This window comes from Aspergillus alliaceus (genome assembly GCF_009176365.1).
Source record: "Aspergillus alliaceus strain CBS 536.65 unplaced genomic scaffold BDW43scaffold_7, whole genome shotgun sequence".
Classification (NCBI taxonomy): domain Eukaryota; kingdom Fungi; phylum Ascomycota; class Eurotiomycetes; order Eurotiales; family Aspergillaceae; genus Aspergillus; species Aspergillus alliaceus.
In genome coordinates this window covers 664349-680441 of record NW_022474690.1, presented here as the reverse complement: position 1 = coordinate 680441, position 16093 = coordinate 664349, and the positions used below count along the sequence as shown (strand labels likewise).

General features: G+C 48.6%; 3 protein-coding genes across 3 annotated transcripts; 1 reads left to right on the top strand and 2 right to left on the bottom strand.

Moving 5' to 3' along the window:
* Window positions 1-5672: 5672 nt before the first annotated feature.
* Window positions 5673-7254, bottom strand: BDW43DRAFT_307961 (glycoside hydrolase superfamily; the record flags this gene model as incomplete). Its single annotated transcript, XM_032046360.1, has 5 exons — window positions 5673-6714; window positions 6772-6899; window positions 6954-6967; window positions 7028-7093; window positions 7146-7254. 5 exons carry the CDS (start codon window positions 7252-7254, stop codon window positions 5673-5675), a joined length of 1359 nt encoding a protein of 452 aa, XP_031903785.1.
* A 4890-nt stretch (window positions 7255-12144) lies between these two features.
* Window positions 12145-13760, top strand: BDW43DRAFT_297954 (sulfite oxidase; the record flags this gene model as incomplete). The annotated part of the gene is made up of 2 exons (XM_032044481.1): window positions 12145-12224; window positions 12284-13760. 2 exons carry the CDS (start codon window positions 12145-12147, stop codon window positions 13758-13760), a joined length of 1557 nt encoding a protein of 518 aa, XP_031903784.1.
* A 352-nt stretch (window positions 13761-14112) lies between these two features.
* On the bottom strand, window positions 14113-15555 carry BDW43DRAFT_323199 (histidine phosphatase superfamily; the record flags this gene model as incomplete). The annotated part of the gene is made up of 1 exon (XM_032049705.1): window positions 14113-15555. The coding sequence occupies one exon, from the start codon at window positions 15553-15555 to the stop codon at window positions 14113-14115; it is 1443 nt and encodes a 480-aa protein (XP_031903783.1).
* Window positions 15556-16093: the final 538 nt, after the last annotated feature.

The following is a 16093-nucleotide window of genomic DNA, read 5'->3' as shown; positions in this document are numbered from 1 at the left end:
CGACGCTACCCAAGGGTCAAATCCGCAAATATCAAAACACATACTGGTAAAATTTGATCAGGGCCACATAGGTGAATGGAACGGATATTCATCTACCAAGTACGACTATCGTTCACCCCCCATGGCGACGATTCAATATACACCTGAGATTTTCAGCCTTTTCGCCTCCTGCGGTCGTTATTTTTCATTTACTATCGGATGCTGCTTGTACCACGAGTCCTCTAGTATAGTCCAACGTGCAGATAACCATGCAGACTATTCGCTTCGCTTCCTAACCAGCAAGCAAGTCGAACGTCTACATGTCCTCTACATCAATCCGACCGCCGTGCCTTCGCAGTCGGACATGTTAGAGTCGGCCGCATACTCTTGTCGCCTGGCCACCGTTCGGTTGTCGACTGAGCGATGCGTGGGCGATCATGGCGCTCATACATACCACTTTCGCTCAGCGCGCTGCAGCATGGAAGTACGATTTCGAAATAAACAGCAATGTACGCAAAAGTCGATTCCCACGCGTCCTCCCTGTGGTCATTGAATGGGGCGGCAAGTTGTTGTTCAAGACTATTATGCCTTTATCGGTCAACACTTTGCATTCGAAATGCATATATTCTTGGATGGAGCAGCAAATCTTAAGTCCAATATTGGAAATACTGGAGTTGCCAGTATACACACCTTCTCTACGCAATGGGTATAAAGTGCTTCAACTCTTTGGACTAAGGTGCGAATAAGATAATTCTAGGGGCCATAGAAAGGTAAATAGGAGTATCAAAGAAATGCATGTGCAATAAATTTCCAGCTGTTGAAGCCCCGGGAAGCCATATTATTTCCCGATCGTAAACGCCGAATGTAGCACCGTTTGTGTGCATCCTTTAAGGAGGCATTTGCTCTACGCTGCTAGGTTTAAATTACAAGAGACGACACTTGAAGTTCAGAAGCCTGCCTGTGAATTATCAATTCCCAAGAACTCATGATTTACTTCACTGGTGAATCAATCTTCAGCTATATGAGGTCCCCTTCCGTGAGATATATCCCTTAGACAACACCCTTTTCCAATCCATCTCAACGGGTTCCTAAACTTTTCGAAAGGTCTAAAGATTGGAAAGACCTTATTATAGATCAAGATAATCCAAATGTACCCAAACAACGAAGATACTGCATCACTGGATGGTAGCTTTTATCTCGTTGCTACAATTCACGTAAGTCATAGAGCCTAAGGAGAGTCAGAAGGTGGCTCTACAACTAGCATCTAACCGCAACTCGGGCAGTGACGAGATAGCAGGACTTGTCCAACGGAAATGGAAGCACCCGAAAGAGCGCGGTTCACATAGATGAATGCGCAAGCGACGAATTCGGTCATGTATCTCCAAAGAGATGCAAACTAAATGGGATTCCCTGTAGCTTCATTTTAGCTACGAAGCTCCCAAACAAAGCCCAATTGCCTCGACGGTTGGGAGATGTCCTGAAAGCCTTAATGACCTCGGCGAGCGGAAGATGTACTTGGAGGGTAGAAGTTCCTGGTATAGCGAAGGGAAATACAACTTTCTCCAGTCTGCCTTGATCGCAGAGGAGTCAGGCAATGATACTACAGACCCTCTAATAGAAGCGGACAATCTAGTCTATCATTGCATGACCTGACCACACGTTGCTACTGCAGGCTCAGAAAGGCTCGTATGGTGTGCTTTAGAGCACTCGGTATTAGCATCTTAAACATGAAGACAGCCGGACTGACTATCTTCTGAGAAGGTCTGGCATGTATGGGTGGTGCTACACGGAAATAGGGGCTCCTGCACAATGTATCTCCGCCACGTTCTCTAGCAGTCCAGGGTACCAATCATCGCGAGAGCTAGAAGAACATCAGGGTGAAGGAAAACGCGAGAACATAGGGGAGGCTAAATTTGTGTCACAGACCCGCGACTTCAAGATGCGATAAAAATAGTGGCCGTTGAGGTGCAGAGTGGTGGAGATTGAGTTACACGTTTGCCGACCGCATACTGAAAATTGCCCTAAGACCATACAGGAAAGCATCGAACGCGTTTATAACACAGAATATGTAACCTAGGCCATGCATCACCAGACGTGGAGGGCGGCAGCAGTCATCAAAAGGTAATGGACAGATAGAACTGTCACCCCAATTTTACCACTGAAACATCAACGACCCAGCAAGGATGAAGCAAGAGCACGCCGATATCCCAGATACTGGTGTTGTGCCTACGAACCAGGGAGAAATGCATCGACATTTCAGGGATTCGATGGGTCGTAGATATCGGAAACATCTTCTGATCTTAATGCATGGTGATATGCAAATGACCAGCCTGTCATATCCTACAGTAACGCTGTTATAATGCTTTGAGTACGATATGAGATCTGGCAAAGATGCTTCCACAATGTGGTGAACTTGCGGAACCTGGCTAAGGCAATTCTGTTGATACGGGTAGTAAACGCGACGAACCCTTTCTACTGGTCCACCGATTATCGCGGGCAGACCTGTTCAGAAATACACCGTCAATGGACAAGGCTAGATATAACTGAACCAAATAATATGTTCATCACGCTCATTGCTCCGTTAGCAGAAGGCCAAACCGAGCTGGAGCACTAGATTTCGAAATACGCAAGAATTGCGAATGTGAACTATCTACCAAAGCCTGTTGTTAGTTCCTGGCTAACGGTATGTCACCAAATAAGCCAACCTCTCGTCTCACACGGCCTCCACAAGGCTGTCCATACTAGGTTTCACTTGGCCGGTACCTCTGCAACAAGATTTACATGCCTTCAACTCCTGCACATGGTGTCAAAGCTTTCAGTAACCTCTCCACAGATAACAAGAAGAAGCCTAAGACAACCCCTGTCACGCCGGCTCCTGCACCTAATCTGATGTCTCTAGATAATAGAGAGATATCCAAGACAACCCCTACGCTGGCTACCTCAATTCAACCTTCCTCACCGATTTATGACATGACCCCAGTCGCTGCATCTCCTGCTGCATCTTCTGTACTACCAACGCCTCCACCTCTTCTGAGAAAGAGAGGACGTCACGTCCACGGGGATCAAAAAAAAAAGGGGGGGGGAGAGTGACTAAGAAACAATCCCCCGTTCCATCCGTAAATTGAAACTGGAACAGCCTCGCGGCCTGGGTTTTCTCGACCGGCCCACCTTTTCTCGGCTCGGTCCAATAGACCTATTTCAACTAAACCGGCCAACCCTTACGACCGGCTCAGAGTTTCTACAACCGACAATGTTTCTCAGCAGATCTTTGACTGAAGCAGAATCCCGATACTTGCCTCCAGAGCTGGAGGTATCTGGTCTAGTCTGTGCAGTGAGGAAGCTCCGACATCATATCGAAGGTTGCCGCAAAGAAGAATGATTACTGGGAAAGCCATTCGCAATGCCTCGTATGAGAATGAGAACTGGTGTTTCCTTGATGATCGCACCTGACATCAGGCCTAATAGGAATCGTCTGTCTATCAGCTTCACGGTGCATCCAGTGTCCAGACAAACGGATGACAGGGTAGATGCATCATTTATATGTGCCAAGAGCCATCTGCGAGTCGAATAACACCGACGCACTAACCCATGCCCGGTTAAACACTCTCTGAATGCTCACGTTAAACTAGGGGTATAAGCACTACCAGACTCAAATGTTCTGGGGTTGCGAAACATCGCGTGGAATATGACATCGAGTCTAATGGCAACGTACGCAAGAATAGATTGCCACACGACCCTCCAGCAGTTATCGAGTGGGATGGAAAGCTCTGGTTCATAGTCTTCAAGGGATATTATTAATGGATTATCGGCCAGCAGTACGCGTTCGATCATCCTTGGGCTGTGAGCGAGTATCCTGGCGAGACACTAGGACCTTTTAACCTAGAGTACGGTTCGATTGAACGTGAAGGGGGGGCACTATGCGGATTGGAACTGTTTCTGTTGCCGCGAATAACATTTTGGCGGTACCCATTTAACACGGGCTCCGGCATCACCCGGTATTCCAACGAATATCCAAGACAGGCCTGTGCAGGCTGTCATCGCGGGTGTCTATAACGGGGCTTCGGCATAGTTCGTGGAACTTTTGGCGGACGCGTGATTTGCATCCCGATCGCGCGCAAATCCCGTACACTGAGTACTGCTAGGTTTTCTATTCTGGAGAGACTAGTAATCTCTATCCGGCCATGGGCGCCGTCTTATCGACCAGTTGGTTATTCTGTCGGTCTGTTTCTGCGGACTTGGCTAAACTAATCAGCTGGCTGTGCGCGTCCAGCTCCGCGAGGTTATTCTCATAACTTGAGGAATATTCTCTACTTTCCCACTCCACCAAAGGCCAACGCTGGCTGAAGGTCTAACCTTGCAACCTTAATATATTCAACTTAGCTTGTTGACACAGCCTTCCTAAATAGGCCCAGCACCTGTGTGCTCTTTGTTCGGTAGTCGCCTAGGTAGAACCTCAGTTGTAGGATCAACAATCAACATCAATTTTCCCTTATTAGGACCTTCAAGATAACTTAAAAGTAGAAGACAGCCACCTCACTGTTTGAAGTATGGTATATCTCGTGGTCCCAGTGCTTCACTGGCGTTTACTGATAAGATATTGCCAACTACTGTCTAGGGCATAGGAACCCAGGCTCGGTCAGAAAGTTTGCATTGGTGTTACACACAAAGAGGCGCATCTTGCAGAAGGGGTCAAGTGCCACGGTCGACTTTGGCTTCAGGTGTAACGCGGCTACTGTTCATTAATAGCAGGGCAGAAAGCAGAAGCACAATAGCGGATCCTCGGACCGGCATGTGGCAAAGGTGCCCTCGATAAATCGGAGTCAGCTGGAGTAGGAAAATGAGCGGCTTACTCTAAGACTTGGATGAGAGTCGCTGCCTAAAGCTGTGGCTGCACTATCCCCATGGGAGGGGTCACGGCTCTTGTGCCTAGTTGAGGACAACTTTGTTTTTGTAGTGCCCTTGATCAATAGGGGAGAAAGGTTCTCTCAATGGTACATTGGGACAAGGCAGTACCTGACCCCGTGACCACTATCAGAGCCTTACCGTTTCTTGCCTGCTGAGCCGTTAAGTTCGTCGCCCGGCTGTGTGGTGCTGTCATAGAGAAGGTCGCGGGCAATATTATGGAACGGTATGTTTTGTCTGTTCTCCCTAAGCGCATATTATTTTGGTATGATACTCTTGGACTATCATTAGCCTCTATATAACAGGCGGCACAGCATCGACTGGCTTCGGATATGACAGTGTGTCAGTTCCTTCATTCGTTCCAGATATTAGCTGGATTTCTGAATGCCAATCGGCACCTCGTCTCAATCCATGGCTATGGTACAGGTAAGCACTGGGATAAGTACTTATGTTGTGGAAGAACTGGAGGGCTGGACGGGCTAGCGAGGAAACATATCCATAATTGGTTGCTTCGGAAGAGAGGCTTTATAATAGCAAGACGGGAGGCCTAGGTAAGCATGGCTCGTTTGTCCAAGTCTATCGGAAGAATGCGATATTGGGTCTCATAATCCTAGGACCAGATCCTCTTATAGCCCTCAACTATATGCTATTGGTGTGAAGAGGGTGAAGTACAACTTGTCGTCTTTGGACGCATGTATACCTCAACAGAACCAAACATTTATCCATTGATTCCTACAAACACGTACCAAATATTGTCAAAGAAGAGAAGAATTTACACACAAAATAAAATCTCAAGAGCAAGGGACACTGCCAGCCGGTCCCGGAAAGTCACAGTACACACCCGATCCACTCTGAACACAGGCAAGGCTACCTGGGCACTGCTGCATCACCCACTTTCCATTGTCACAAATGCCGAATTGGTTGCCGTTACAAGCGAAGGCTCCGGTGCTGGGGCATGTCCGTCCGGCAGCCGGGCAGGTGGTTGACGGGGGAGATGCTGTTGACGTGGTCGTCGTTGGACTAGTGGTGGGCTTTGTTGTTTTAGTTAAGGTTGTGCTTGTAGTTGTCGTCGGGGTTGAAGGGGTCGAAGAAGTTGTCTTACTGGTTGTGGTTGTCGAGCTTGTCGAGGAAGATCCGCCGCCACCACTACTGCCACCCAACGCAGACCGGATGCCGGAAAGGAAACCGCTGTTGGCTTGCACTTGGCTCGCATCCCAGATCATGATTCCGCCGAAACTGCTGAACCGTTTGGTGTATTGGATGATCTGGCTGACAACGTCGACTGGTTGGTACCCGCTACCTGCCGCTCCCCTGTTACCAGGGATCCCGACGAAGACCTTGGCGTTCTTGTTCAGAGAGGTCTTATGGGCCCAGGTATCCCATGTTTCGAAATTGAAGTTGTTTTGAGTCGTGCTACCCGGCACAAATGACTGGAGACCGCAGAAATTGTTATAGAACTGGACCCAAATAGCATCGAAGTACACAGTACCGTCCAGCATTGGGCCATCCGCTGCATCCGGATACGGGCACTGGGGTGCAGCTGTCGTGTAGTATTTTTTCGAGGTGTCCGTTTCGTAATAGGAACGCAGTTGGTTGGCAAAGGCGGGCATGTTGTTGGAAACGGCTTCGAAGTCGAAGTCAAAACCGTCGACGACTGCGTCGCCGAAGGGCCGTTTTGCCGAGGAATTGGTGACAGGTCCAAAGGTCTCCCAGATCATTTTGGCACCGGCCTTAGCGGCCGACTCACTGGCGAAGCCACCCTCATTGTAGGTAGCTCCTCCGATTGAGAGGAGGATGGTCCGTCCCAGAGACTGGCATTCTTTGATATCGTCGCTGATATCATATCACTTGGTCAGTATAGATGTTGGTACATGACTGGATTGTACTCACGCAATTTGGGGGCAGTTTAGGAGGTTGGTGCCCTCAAATGTAGTGCAGTTATCACCCGCGTTTGCGAAGTTGACCTCGGGGGCGCCACCCACTCCATTGAACCTAGTGAGAAAGGAGATTTGGTACACCTATTGTCTTGTTAGTAAGCTCATCACACCGTCATGATATGTTCAAATCCTCACATCTGTGTCTGTGTCTATACATCGAGTTGGTATGTCAGCATTGTCAATTTTCTACTGTAGAGATGGCCACTCACTCCTGCAGTAGTATGATAGACGCTGCTGAACATAGGGACCGGTGGATTGTCCGTATGAATTCTGTCCTGCAGAACCTTGTCAGTGATGGTAGGCTTGTGGTGCCTCGTGGAACGTTACCCCAGTAGACAGCGATGTTATTTGGGTTATTTAAATTGAGCGCGGCCTGCGCGCCTTGGAAAGACGAGAGGGCAAGTGTCAAAAGCGAAACGGCCTTTGAAAAGGACATGGTGGGGGTCTTATGAACAACAATGGAAAAGAAGGCTCAGGGTTGAAGGGGGTGCAGACCAACAGGGAGGAATGTACAGCCTTATTATACATATTTCGGTAGGACTCACCAACAGCAAACATATCGTAGAATTAGATTAATCGCCCACATTGCGAGTCATCTGCGCCCGTCATGGGTGTTTGGCACCGGCTACATAGAGTTGTACACATACATTCCTTGGCTTCATTCTTTGATCTCAATACCCCGAGGTATAGTGGAGAGGATAATGAATGAGGAGGGAATGTAACCATTGCATCTTCGTGGGATAGGATGCATTGGAAATGGTCGAACGGAGCTACTTGGTAGTTTGCACTTGAAGCGCTTCAAACGGAATTACAGGGCAACGAGGCGATTGTGCGTAGTGGAGTACAAAGACGCTTGGCCCGTCGGTGTGAAAGAAAGGGCAAACGACGTTACCTCGTCTAGAGCAGGTACCCATAAATCATACCATCTCATCGCATCGCTCCTAAAATCCCTGTTAGTTACTCTGTCGTCGACGCTAAGCATTCTTATCTGTCAGGTGCGTAGCCCTAATCGACTGCCATGCAGGTGACCAGATCACCTCTTTCGGCAGAGTGATCCAACAACGTCGTCTACAAATCCAGATATTATAGTCCGTCTCTCCGTCCGATAAGGTGCGCCGCATATGTATGGTTTCACAGAAAGGCTGCAATTCGGAGATGCTATTGATCAGATGGGACTCTGCCGGGTAACCACATGCCAGTATGGGAAGTGAAGCAACCGCGCTTACTCGCTGAAATACCTCAATCTAGGCTATTGGCGTCACATTCTTTGGCGACCCCGCGCTTACCCTCCGGTTGACAAGGGTTGCCTCTCTTACCAATCGTCATTCAGCGATTCGTCGTGATGCATCAAGGGAGTATTCCACCCGCGAGATAAGCTACCGTGAAACTGTTTCATCCTCCTGCCGGAAGATCTGCTGATTGTTCCTTATGCGCCTTCCACGTGCGATATTACCTCTCTAGGGCTTAAATACATGAGATGGAAATTATTGAGGAGTTCTTCTGCTCAGGTTACGCACGACCCCTTATTGCTTAATATTTTCTGAAAGTGTTCGGTGGCGCCCTTCCGGCTCGAACCCATTTTCCATGGACGCCCTGGCATTCGAGGGATGAGACACAACACTTTCCGCCCGTTCCTGCAGAGAAATAGATAGTTCTCCTGAGCATAAGATCTTCACAGGTAACTCTAAATATTGGCTGGACAAGGTTCGCAAGTTCTAGCCACCGTTGAACTTATTTCGGAAATAGCCTTCCCTGCCGATCAACTACTGGTCCTTTCACACTTTGTCTGATTGTATTCAATCTCCTTCTTGAACTTTTCTCTGAACGGTTTCTTTGTCGACATCTATAGCGATGCTTTGTGCTCCTCACCCGGTCATGGGACCTCATCCATCGATATGACGCCCTATGAGCGTGTTCGTAGTAGTACTTGGACACACATCTCTCCAATCTGTTAATATGGCCAGTGTTACTGTCACAATTACCCCGCCTCTAGCTGACCAAGTTACATCTTGTTAAGTTGTCTTGGGTTCAATATTCTCGAGTATTCGATAGACAAAGGAGGCGTGAACAAACAATTGCAAGGAAATTGACAGGCAGAAAATATATTAAGGGGTGTGCAGCCGATGTCCCGTTCGACCGAAAGGACCAATTAGCATGCATCGATCCTTGTACTATGAGATATACACCCAATAACACACAGCTCTGTATGAGAAAACTAGAGTACTGTATGTCGCAGTCAGTCAGTGGTCAGGGGAAGCACGTCGAATCTCTGGAATCTAACGGAGAGTTACGCGATTGGCCCTAGTTAAGAGAAGACTCGGCAATGGTTGTAACCTCATCTATTTCGTCCCCAAAAGCCGAGATCTCATTGAAGAACCGAAGATCGCAATTTAATGCAAGATCTCATCCAATTGCTGGACTAGTGCACGGGCGCGATCTCCTGATGAATGCGACCACCCGTCGTCACCATCCGCTGCAGGAACATTGTCATCTCGCAAAGGACACCTTGCTCGCGTTGCGTGCCCAGATATTGTGCCTGGACTAGTACCACCACGCGCTCGTCATGCGTTAATCCATCAGCCAACTTGCATATTCCAGCCCAGGGGGTGTAGATTAGCTTCGGCACATTGGGCCTGGCGATGACCCCCTCGAATGAGCGCAGTCACTTCTAGTGACGAGCTCTCATATTTCGAATACTCAATGCGACAAGCTCTTCCCAGAGCTGTGCTATGTTGCCTATATCTCAATCTAATGACATTGTAGCCATCTTGACGCGGCTATTCACCTCTTTTTGCACGAAATATATGCATACGGCAGTCTAAAATATTGTTAGCTCTACATACATATTTCGTAAGGCCGAGATGCTGTAGCTGCAGATAATTGCGACAATAATACTTGGTAAGGAATGACCGACCACTCGGTTTAGTGAGGTTTATTCATGTCACAAGTAGACAACACCTATCTTAGGACCCGACGGACAATGTATGGACGTCCAGGTAATTACATGCCCGATATTAGAGTCAAAGAAATTTACAGTATGTACAAAACTATTCGGCATCCGCCTACCCAGCATTAAGCAAATGGTTCGATGTCAACATGAGTGTAACGTCTCAAGACAATATTAACTGGGTACCATAATGAAGTTGTATCCGGTGACTATGATGATATCTTCCTGATGAGCATCGGATTTGTTGCGGTATATGGATTGTGATCCGCGTCACGTATCTGAAGAACCTCGCGCTCCTCGTGACCAATGGGCTATACACATCTATATAGTAGAGCGACCAATAGTGAGATGGATCGGATGTCTCCAGCTAGCACTCATACTCTGTTGGGGAAAATGTTGCCTCGATCGGAAAGCCGACGGCCCCTATCGTTTGAGTAGCATTGTACTAGTCAAAGCGAAAGTCTAGGTTACTTCTCGGCATGGCCTAGTTCGATTGAACAGGCTCACAAGGCTTGTCATCGTGACAAGGGTACTCTACATGTTGATAGGATTCCGTTATCAAGGACCTCGCGCGTACCGCGTGATTCTTGCTTCTATGGGACAAAAAGACTAAAGAGGCCAGTGCAGACAACACTTGTAAGAGTTAATACCGGATCGTTGGCCTATTGATAATGGATTTATAGAATTAACGTTGGGGTGTTGGACGACCAGCTTGGCTTGACTCGGAAATTAGGGTTACATCGGCAGATGGCCAGACCACAGACCCTTATTTATCACTTCCTCCACTATGAGATCACCATCTTCACTGCAAGTCGACGATTCACCACCGACTCCCACCCATATCTTTGCTCGTTTCGCTGCGAAATAATACCCCTGCACGTGATGCTGATTATCGCAGGAGATAGAAGATGCCGCCACGTCACATCTACTTGCATAATGCAGCTCATATGATATGCTAATCATTTTTCATCCATTGCATAAGAATTTAGCACGCTCGGCACTCACCACGATATTGAGAGTTCACTTCGATTCGCCTCACTGTACCCTCTCGTACATTCATTCTCCCCCCAAACATATTCAGCGATTATATTTAACCATCCAAAAGACCGCGAAGTCTAACAGCTCCAGCCGAGCAACAGACAACATACCCATCGACCAATCAATCCTCTTCCTTTTCCTCCGACAGACATGGTTCACCTCCGAGCAAAGCCGCCAGTCGACAGATCGCTCGCGCCCGTTTTTAATTTCTACGAATGAACAGTCGACGCGCTCTCTTGACTCTTGCATAATGTAGCGGAATGATCAAACTTCGAACACGACCGAGAACCCGATTTCCGGGCTAAGAGGACCGTGCACGCATACAGCTGTTTGTTTTTTCTTCCTTCTGGAATAGATGTTTCTAACCACTCCACTTTGTGGGCTCACATCACCATCGCCCAATTGTTCCCACAGCAAAGGCCAAGCTTATCGGAGAATATTACCGAGTATTCCAATTAGAAGCGACGTCTGGATCCCAAGACGGTCATTCGGGGCATGCCCTCGTTGGTATGTAGGGGGAGGAGGGTCATGGATAGGGCCAAGCCCTGGGTGGGAAATCCCGCATCAGAACCACGGAATGAAGCAAAGTGTAGGTATCAGTATAAGTAAAGCAGGTTGTAGTTTCGAACCCTAGGACGACAATCACTTTCTTCATGACCTCCGTCCAGAAACAAAACTCAATGTTCCTGACTCCGTAAGCTCGCTAGGAGTAGTGAACCCAGCCACCCTTTCCCCTAGATTCACTTGTGAGGCAGGCTAGGTCCATACATTCCTCTGCTATCCCTAGATAGACTAAACAGAGTGAGTTCCCGCGACTGCACGATGAGGTGATGATGATCCTGCCCAGCTTCCGTCATTGGGTGGCTAGATTTACCCACTACACCGGCAGTTTTTGCTTTTCTTCCAACGTGGACGTTATCCTGGTTCTTGCGCTGGTTTGGGAACTTTGTCGAGCGAGCTCGATGATTGGCCTATTACTATTTCCCGTTGCGGAAGGTCAGGTTCCCCGCTTCAGGTGGGATGTTGGATATTGCGTAGTATATAAGCGTTGAAATGACATGCTGGGTCTTCTGGAAAATAAATATTTAGCCCGCTAATTTCAACAGAATGCCTCAAACAAGAAAATCTGAACGAAAGGTCCCGCATAAGGTCGACCAGAAAATGGAGAACAAACCCGGCCCCAACCCCAAGGTCAAGAACGAGGCCAAGAAGGATATGGGGGTTAAGAACCGTCCCGATGAGTGGAAAATCGAGCAGGGTATCAATGCTGCCAAGTTGCCGTTCTTGGACCAAACTGGTCCTGAGCCGGTGTATATCCAGCCCAAAATATGGGATGGGAAAATGACCAAGGATGAGGCAGCGATTAAGGCTGTTGGTGATCCTGAGAAGCTGTTTGCGAGGGAGTTGGAGGGGTGGAAAGGGTATATTCCTTCCTCTCTTTGATGTGCGTGGTTGAGCGGTGGAACTGACTCGTTGGTAGATACGTTGAGTGGGAGAACTACCCCGAGAAGAAGGAAGCTGCGCACAAGATCCTCATCTCCCAAGCCTTCCCTCCGAACCCTGAGTTTCAGTTGGGACCGATTCCTGATACCAATCCCGTGCTTCCTGGAACGCACTGGAAGCAGTGGCATCATGCCGTTGGGGGTGAGCTCACCTCTGTGCCTGAGGACTCTTGGAATACTGTCCTGAAGGAGAAACACCCTGAAATGCTCCACCTTTTGCAATTCCCGTACAATGGCGAGCCCCCGAAGCGGCTCACCACCGCCCAGTCCGTCACACCCAACTCCCTACACTTCGTCCGGAATCACGGTGGTATCCCTCTAATCGATAAGGACAAGTTTTTCTTGAAGCTGGATGGACTTGTCAAGAACCCCAAGACGTATACTATGGATGATCTGATGGATGAATCCAAGTTTCCTCGTATGAAGAAGATGATCACAATGCAGTGTTCTGGAACCCGTCGTTTTGAGCAGATCTCGCTCTACGCCGGCCAGGGAGATGAGGTTCCCCAGGCACCGTGGGCCGAAGGCGCTATTGGAACCGCGGAATATGTTGGTATCAGCTTGAAGAAGGTGATTAAGGACTGCGGTGGTCTTCTCGAGGGTGGTAAACACCTTGAGCTCTACGGTGCGGAGACATACTTCAAGAACAACGAGGTGATGAACTATTTGGTCAGTGTACCCTGGTCCAAGGTCAAGGCCAATGAGGTCATGCTGGCTTGGGAAATGAATGGCGAACCCCTTCCCAAGATCCACGGATACCCCCTGAGGGTGATGGTGATGGGATATATCGGTGCTCGCAGTGTCAAGTGGCTGTACAGAATCAAAGCCATCGAAACACCCAGTCTGGCACCCGTTCAGAGCAAGGAATATCTCTACTTCAACCAGCAGGTTGGCAAGCATAACCAGCGCCCCACGGACGGTATTCAGATCCAAGAGATGCCCGTCAGTTCCGCCATTATGTCTCCATGGACGAACCAAGTCGTTATCCACAACGGCAAGATCCGCTGCAAGGGATGGGGCTATTCCGGTGGTGGTAGATGGCCGGAGCGAATCGAGCTCTCGGCCGATGGCGGCTTCACCTGGTATGCGGTTCCTCTCGAGAATATGTCCGAAAAGCGCCAGTGGACGTGGCGTACGTGGGAGATTGACCTTCCATGTGATGTGGAGGGGTGGATTGAAATCGTGTGTCGCTGCTGGGATAACGCTCTGAATACGCAGCCTCTGGCTGTTCGTGCGGCCTGGAATTGGGGTCTACATGTGACGAGCTCGGCACACAGGATCAAGGTGTACAGTATCAATAAGAGCCGCCCGTTGACTCGGGAGCGCTTGGAGATGCTCAAGGCGCACGACCAGCCTCTTGCCCCCCTAACCTGGCCAGAGGAACTGCAGACACAAACCTGGGAGGAATATAAGGAGTTCTTCAAGAAGAACCCCAGAGACGTTGACGAGTACTAAATTTACTGTATATGTTGTCTTTCTTTTGCGACTTGCACTTCTTAGCATCTGCTTATCCTTCAAAAATGTTATGAAGATACTTAATATGGATTTTATTCCTTGACCGTATCTTTAATAAAATTGATGATGAACAAGAAATGAAAAAATATCGCATTAAAAGTCCCATTTTTACTGCGATAAGACATGAAAAAAAAAAATCAATCATGCATTGCTTCATCACTTCATCTCATAACTACATTCAACTTGCATATCCATAATCATCACCCCAATATAACGAACAGTAGCCTATCAACAAATAAGCAATACACACCACGCTACTGGTATCCTCTTAGGCAACCCTCTACTAGTATACTCAAGCATGCTCGACAAACTTCGTCTCCGACCCACCCGACGCAATACTCCCACCCCCAACCCTCCTCTTCGCAACAACCGTAAACCCACCCACCAAGAAGAAAGCACCCTCCAACCCCAAAACAACAGCCAGGGTAACCATAGCCCCAATAACCCCAGCCACAGCCCTAGAAATTTCACCATGCTTCCCCTCCGTCGACTCAGTGGTAGCAGAAGAAGACCCGGACCCCGTATCCGCACACTTCCCATCCGTATTCCCACAAATACTACACCACTCCGTGGTATCCATAACCGCAATATCCTTCGTACTCTTCACAAACTCCGTCCACGGGATAGTAACGCTTTTCTGTCCATACAGGGGATACTCGCTCGGCTGAGAAGACCCGGTAATAGTTCCATTATGGAAGATAAACCGCACGGATATATCAGCCGGATCAGGGAACCCGCTTGTAGAATCAGACTTAGTGATGAGCTCCCATGCCATGGATGAGGCATAATCCGGGATACCCGTGAACTCTGGGTTATCCTTGGGTAACTGGGCGAGGCCAAAGTACGAGAGGAAGGTCCCGTAGGATCCGAATTGGATGCTTAGTTTTGTTTTACCCTGACTTGTGATTGTCTGATTCAGAGCGTCGAGGATTTCCCCGGCTAGTTGGGCGCCTGCTATGGCGCGGACGGGTGAGGTGGAGTTGTAGGCTAGATTGTACTGCTCGATGTTGGCTAGGGTGAGCAGTTGGCGGAATTGGGAGTCTGTGGGCATATCTGTAGTGCTGGTGTTGTGGATCCTTGCGACGTTGATGTAGTCGAAGATTGGGTAGGCGTTTTTGAAATTTATTTCTGAGGGGGCAAATTCGTTTTTGAGGGCTGGCGAGAGAGATTGATAGAAGTCTTTAGTTGAGGAGAGGAGGTCTTTGTATAGCGTGGAGCTGTAGTAGTCATTACTACTGACTCTTGCATTTTGGCACTTGGTTGTGTCCTGGAGCCATGTGTTGTCTTCGCTGTTTGTGCCGGTTGAGGTGAGCGATAGGGGGACTAGTTGGTAGCCGTTCAAGGGAGCCTGGATTGAGGTCCCGTTGGCTAAGGTCTGGCTTGCTAGTGAGCCAACCGGCGGGTATATTCCCTGGAGGAAACCGGTTGCGGAATTCTGAAGCACTGTATCTGATGGTGCGGACGCGGTGAGCTGCTTGAGGTTGACGATTTCCTCACTGATTCCTTCGATACGGAGGACTGAGCTGGAGTTGATGTAGCGGCTGTGGTAGTAGCTGCCAGTGTTGAAGACTTCGTTGTATCCCAGATCTGTAAGCTGGGTGTTGCCCATTATCTTGGGGGTGCGGTCTCCGTGACGGGCGAATATGTACGCGCCCAGGACCCGCTCTGCAGATACTAAGTGTGTCTGGGAGAGGGCCATTATGGCTAACAAAAAGTAGTCCCGGGATGTCCGCATTGTGAAGATGAATGGTGGTACTAGTTGTAGTTGATTATGAACTTGCTTTAGGAAGAGGGAGAAACACGCTAATTATATATTTACGGGTTTACTATAAGAAGGAAGATAATTTTTCTGTGTGAACCTTGGACAAGAACCCCGCATGTATAGCACCACGACCCTTGTCAAGAATCTAACCCTTGGGGCAATAGGCCACTAGCAACATGGTCAAAGACTATTTGTCTGCTGTAAACCAGTAGCAGCGTCGGGGAATATACAGACTCCATTGCAAGACATTGTTGCCAAGACGAGAACCCTTGGCATGGCATCTCAAGAGGAAACAGGCGGATCCATTTCGACTAGCCGCTCTGTTCCGGGCAATTGGTGAACTCAATGGCTAGATGCAGAGGGGAGGTCTATTTCTCCTTTGACCGTGGATTTAGTCAAGCGTGAAAGCTTGGTGCTGCATCTCTGACTGCCACACTGAGCTTAAACTCTTTCCGGTAGCTCTATTCAACCAATCAGTAGGAGGCAGTATTCTCTCATACTTTATAAATTT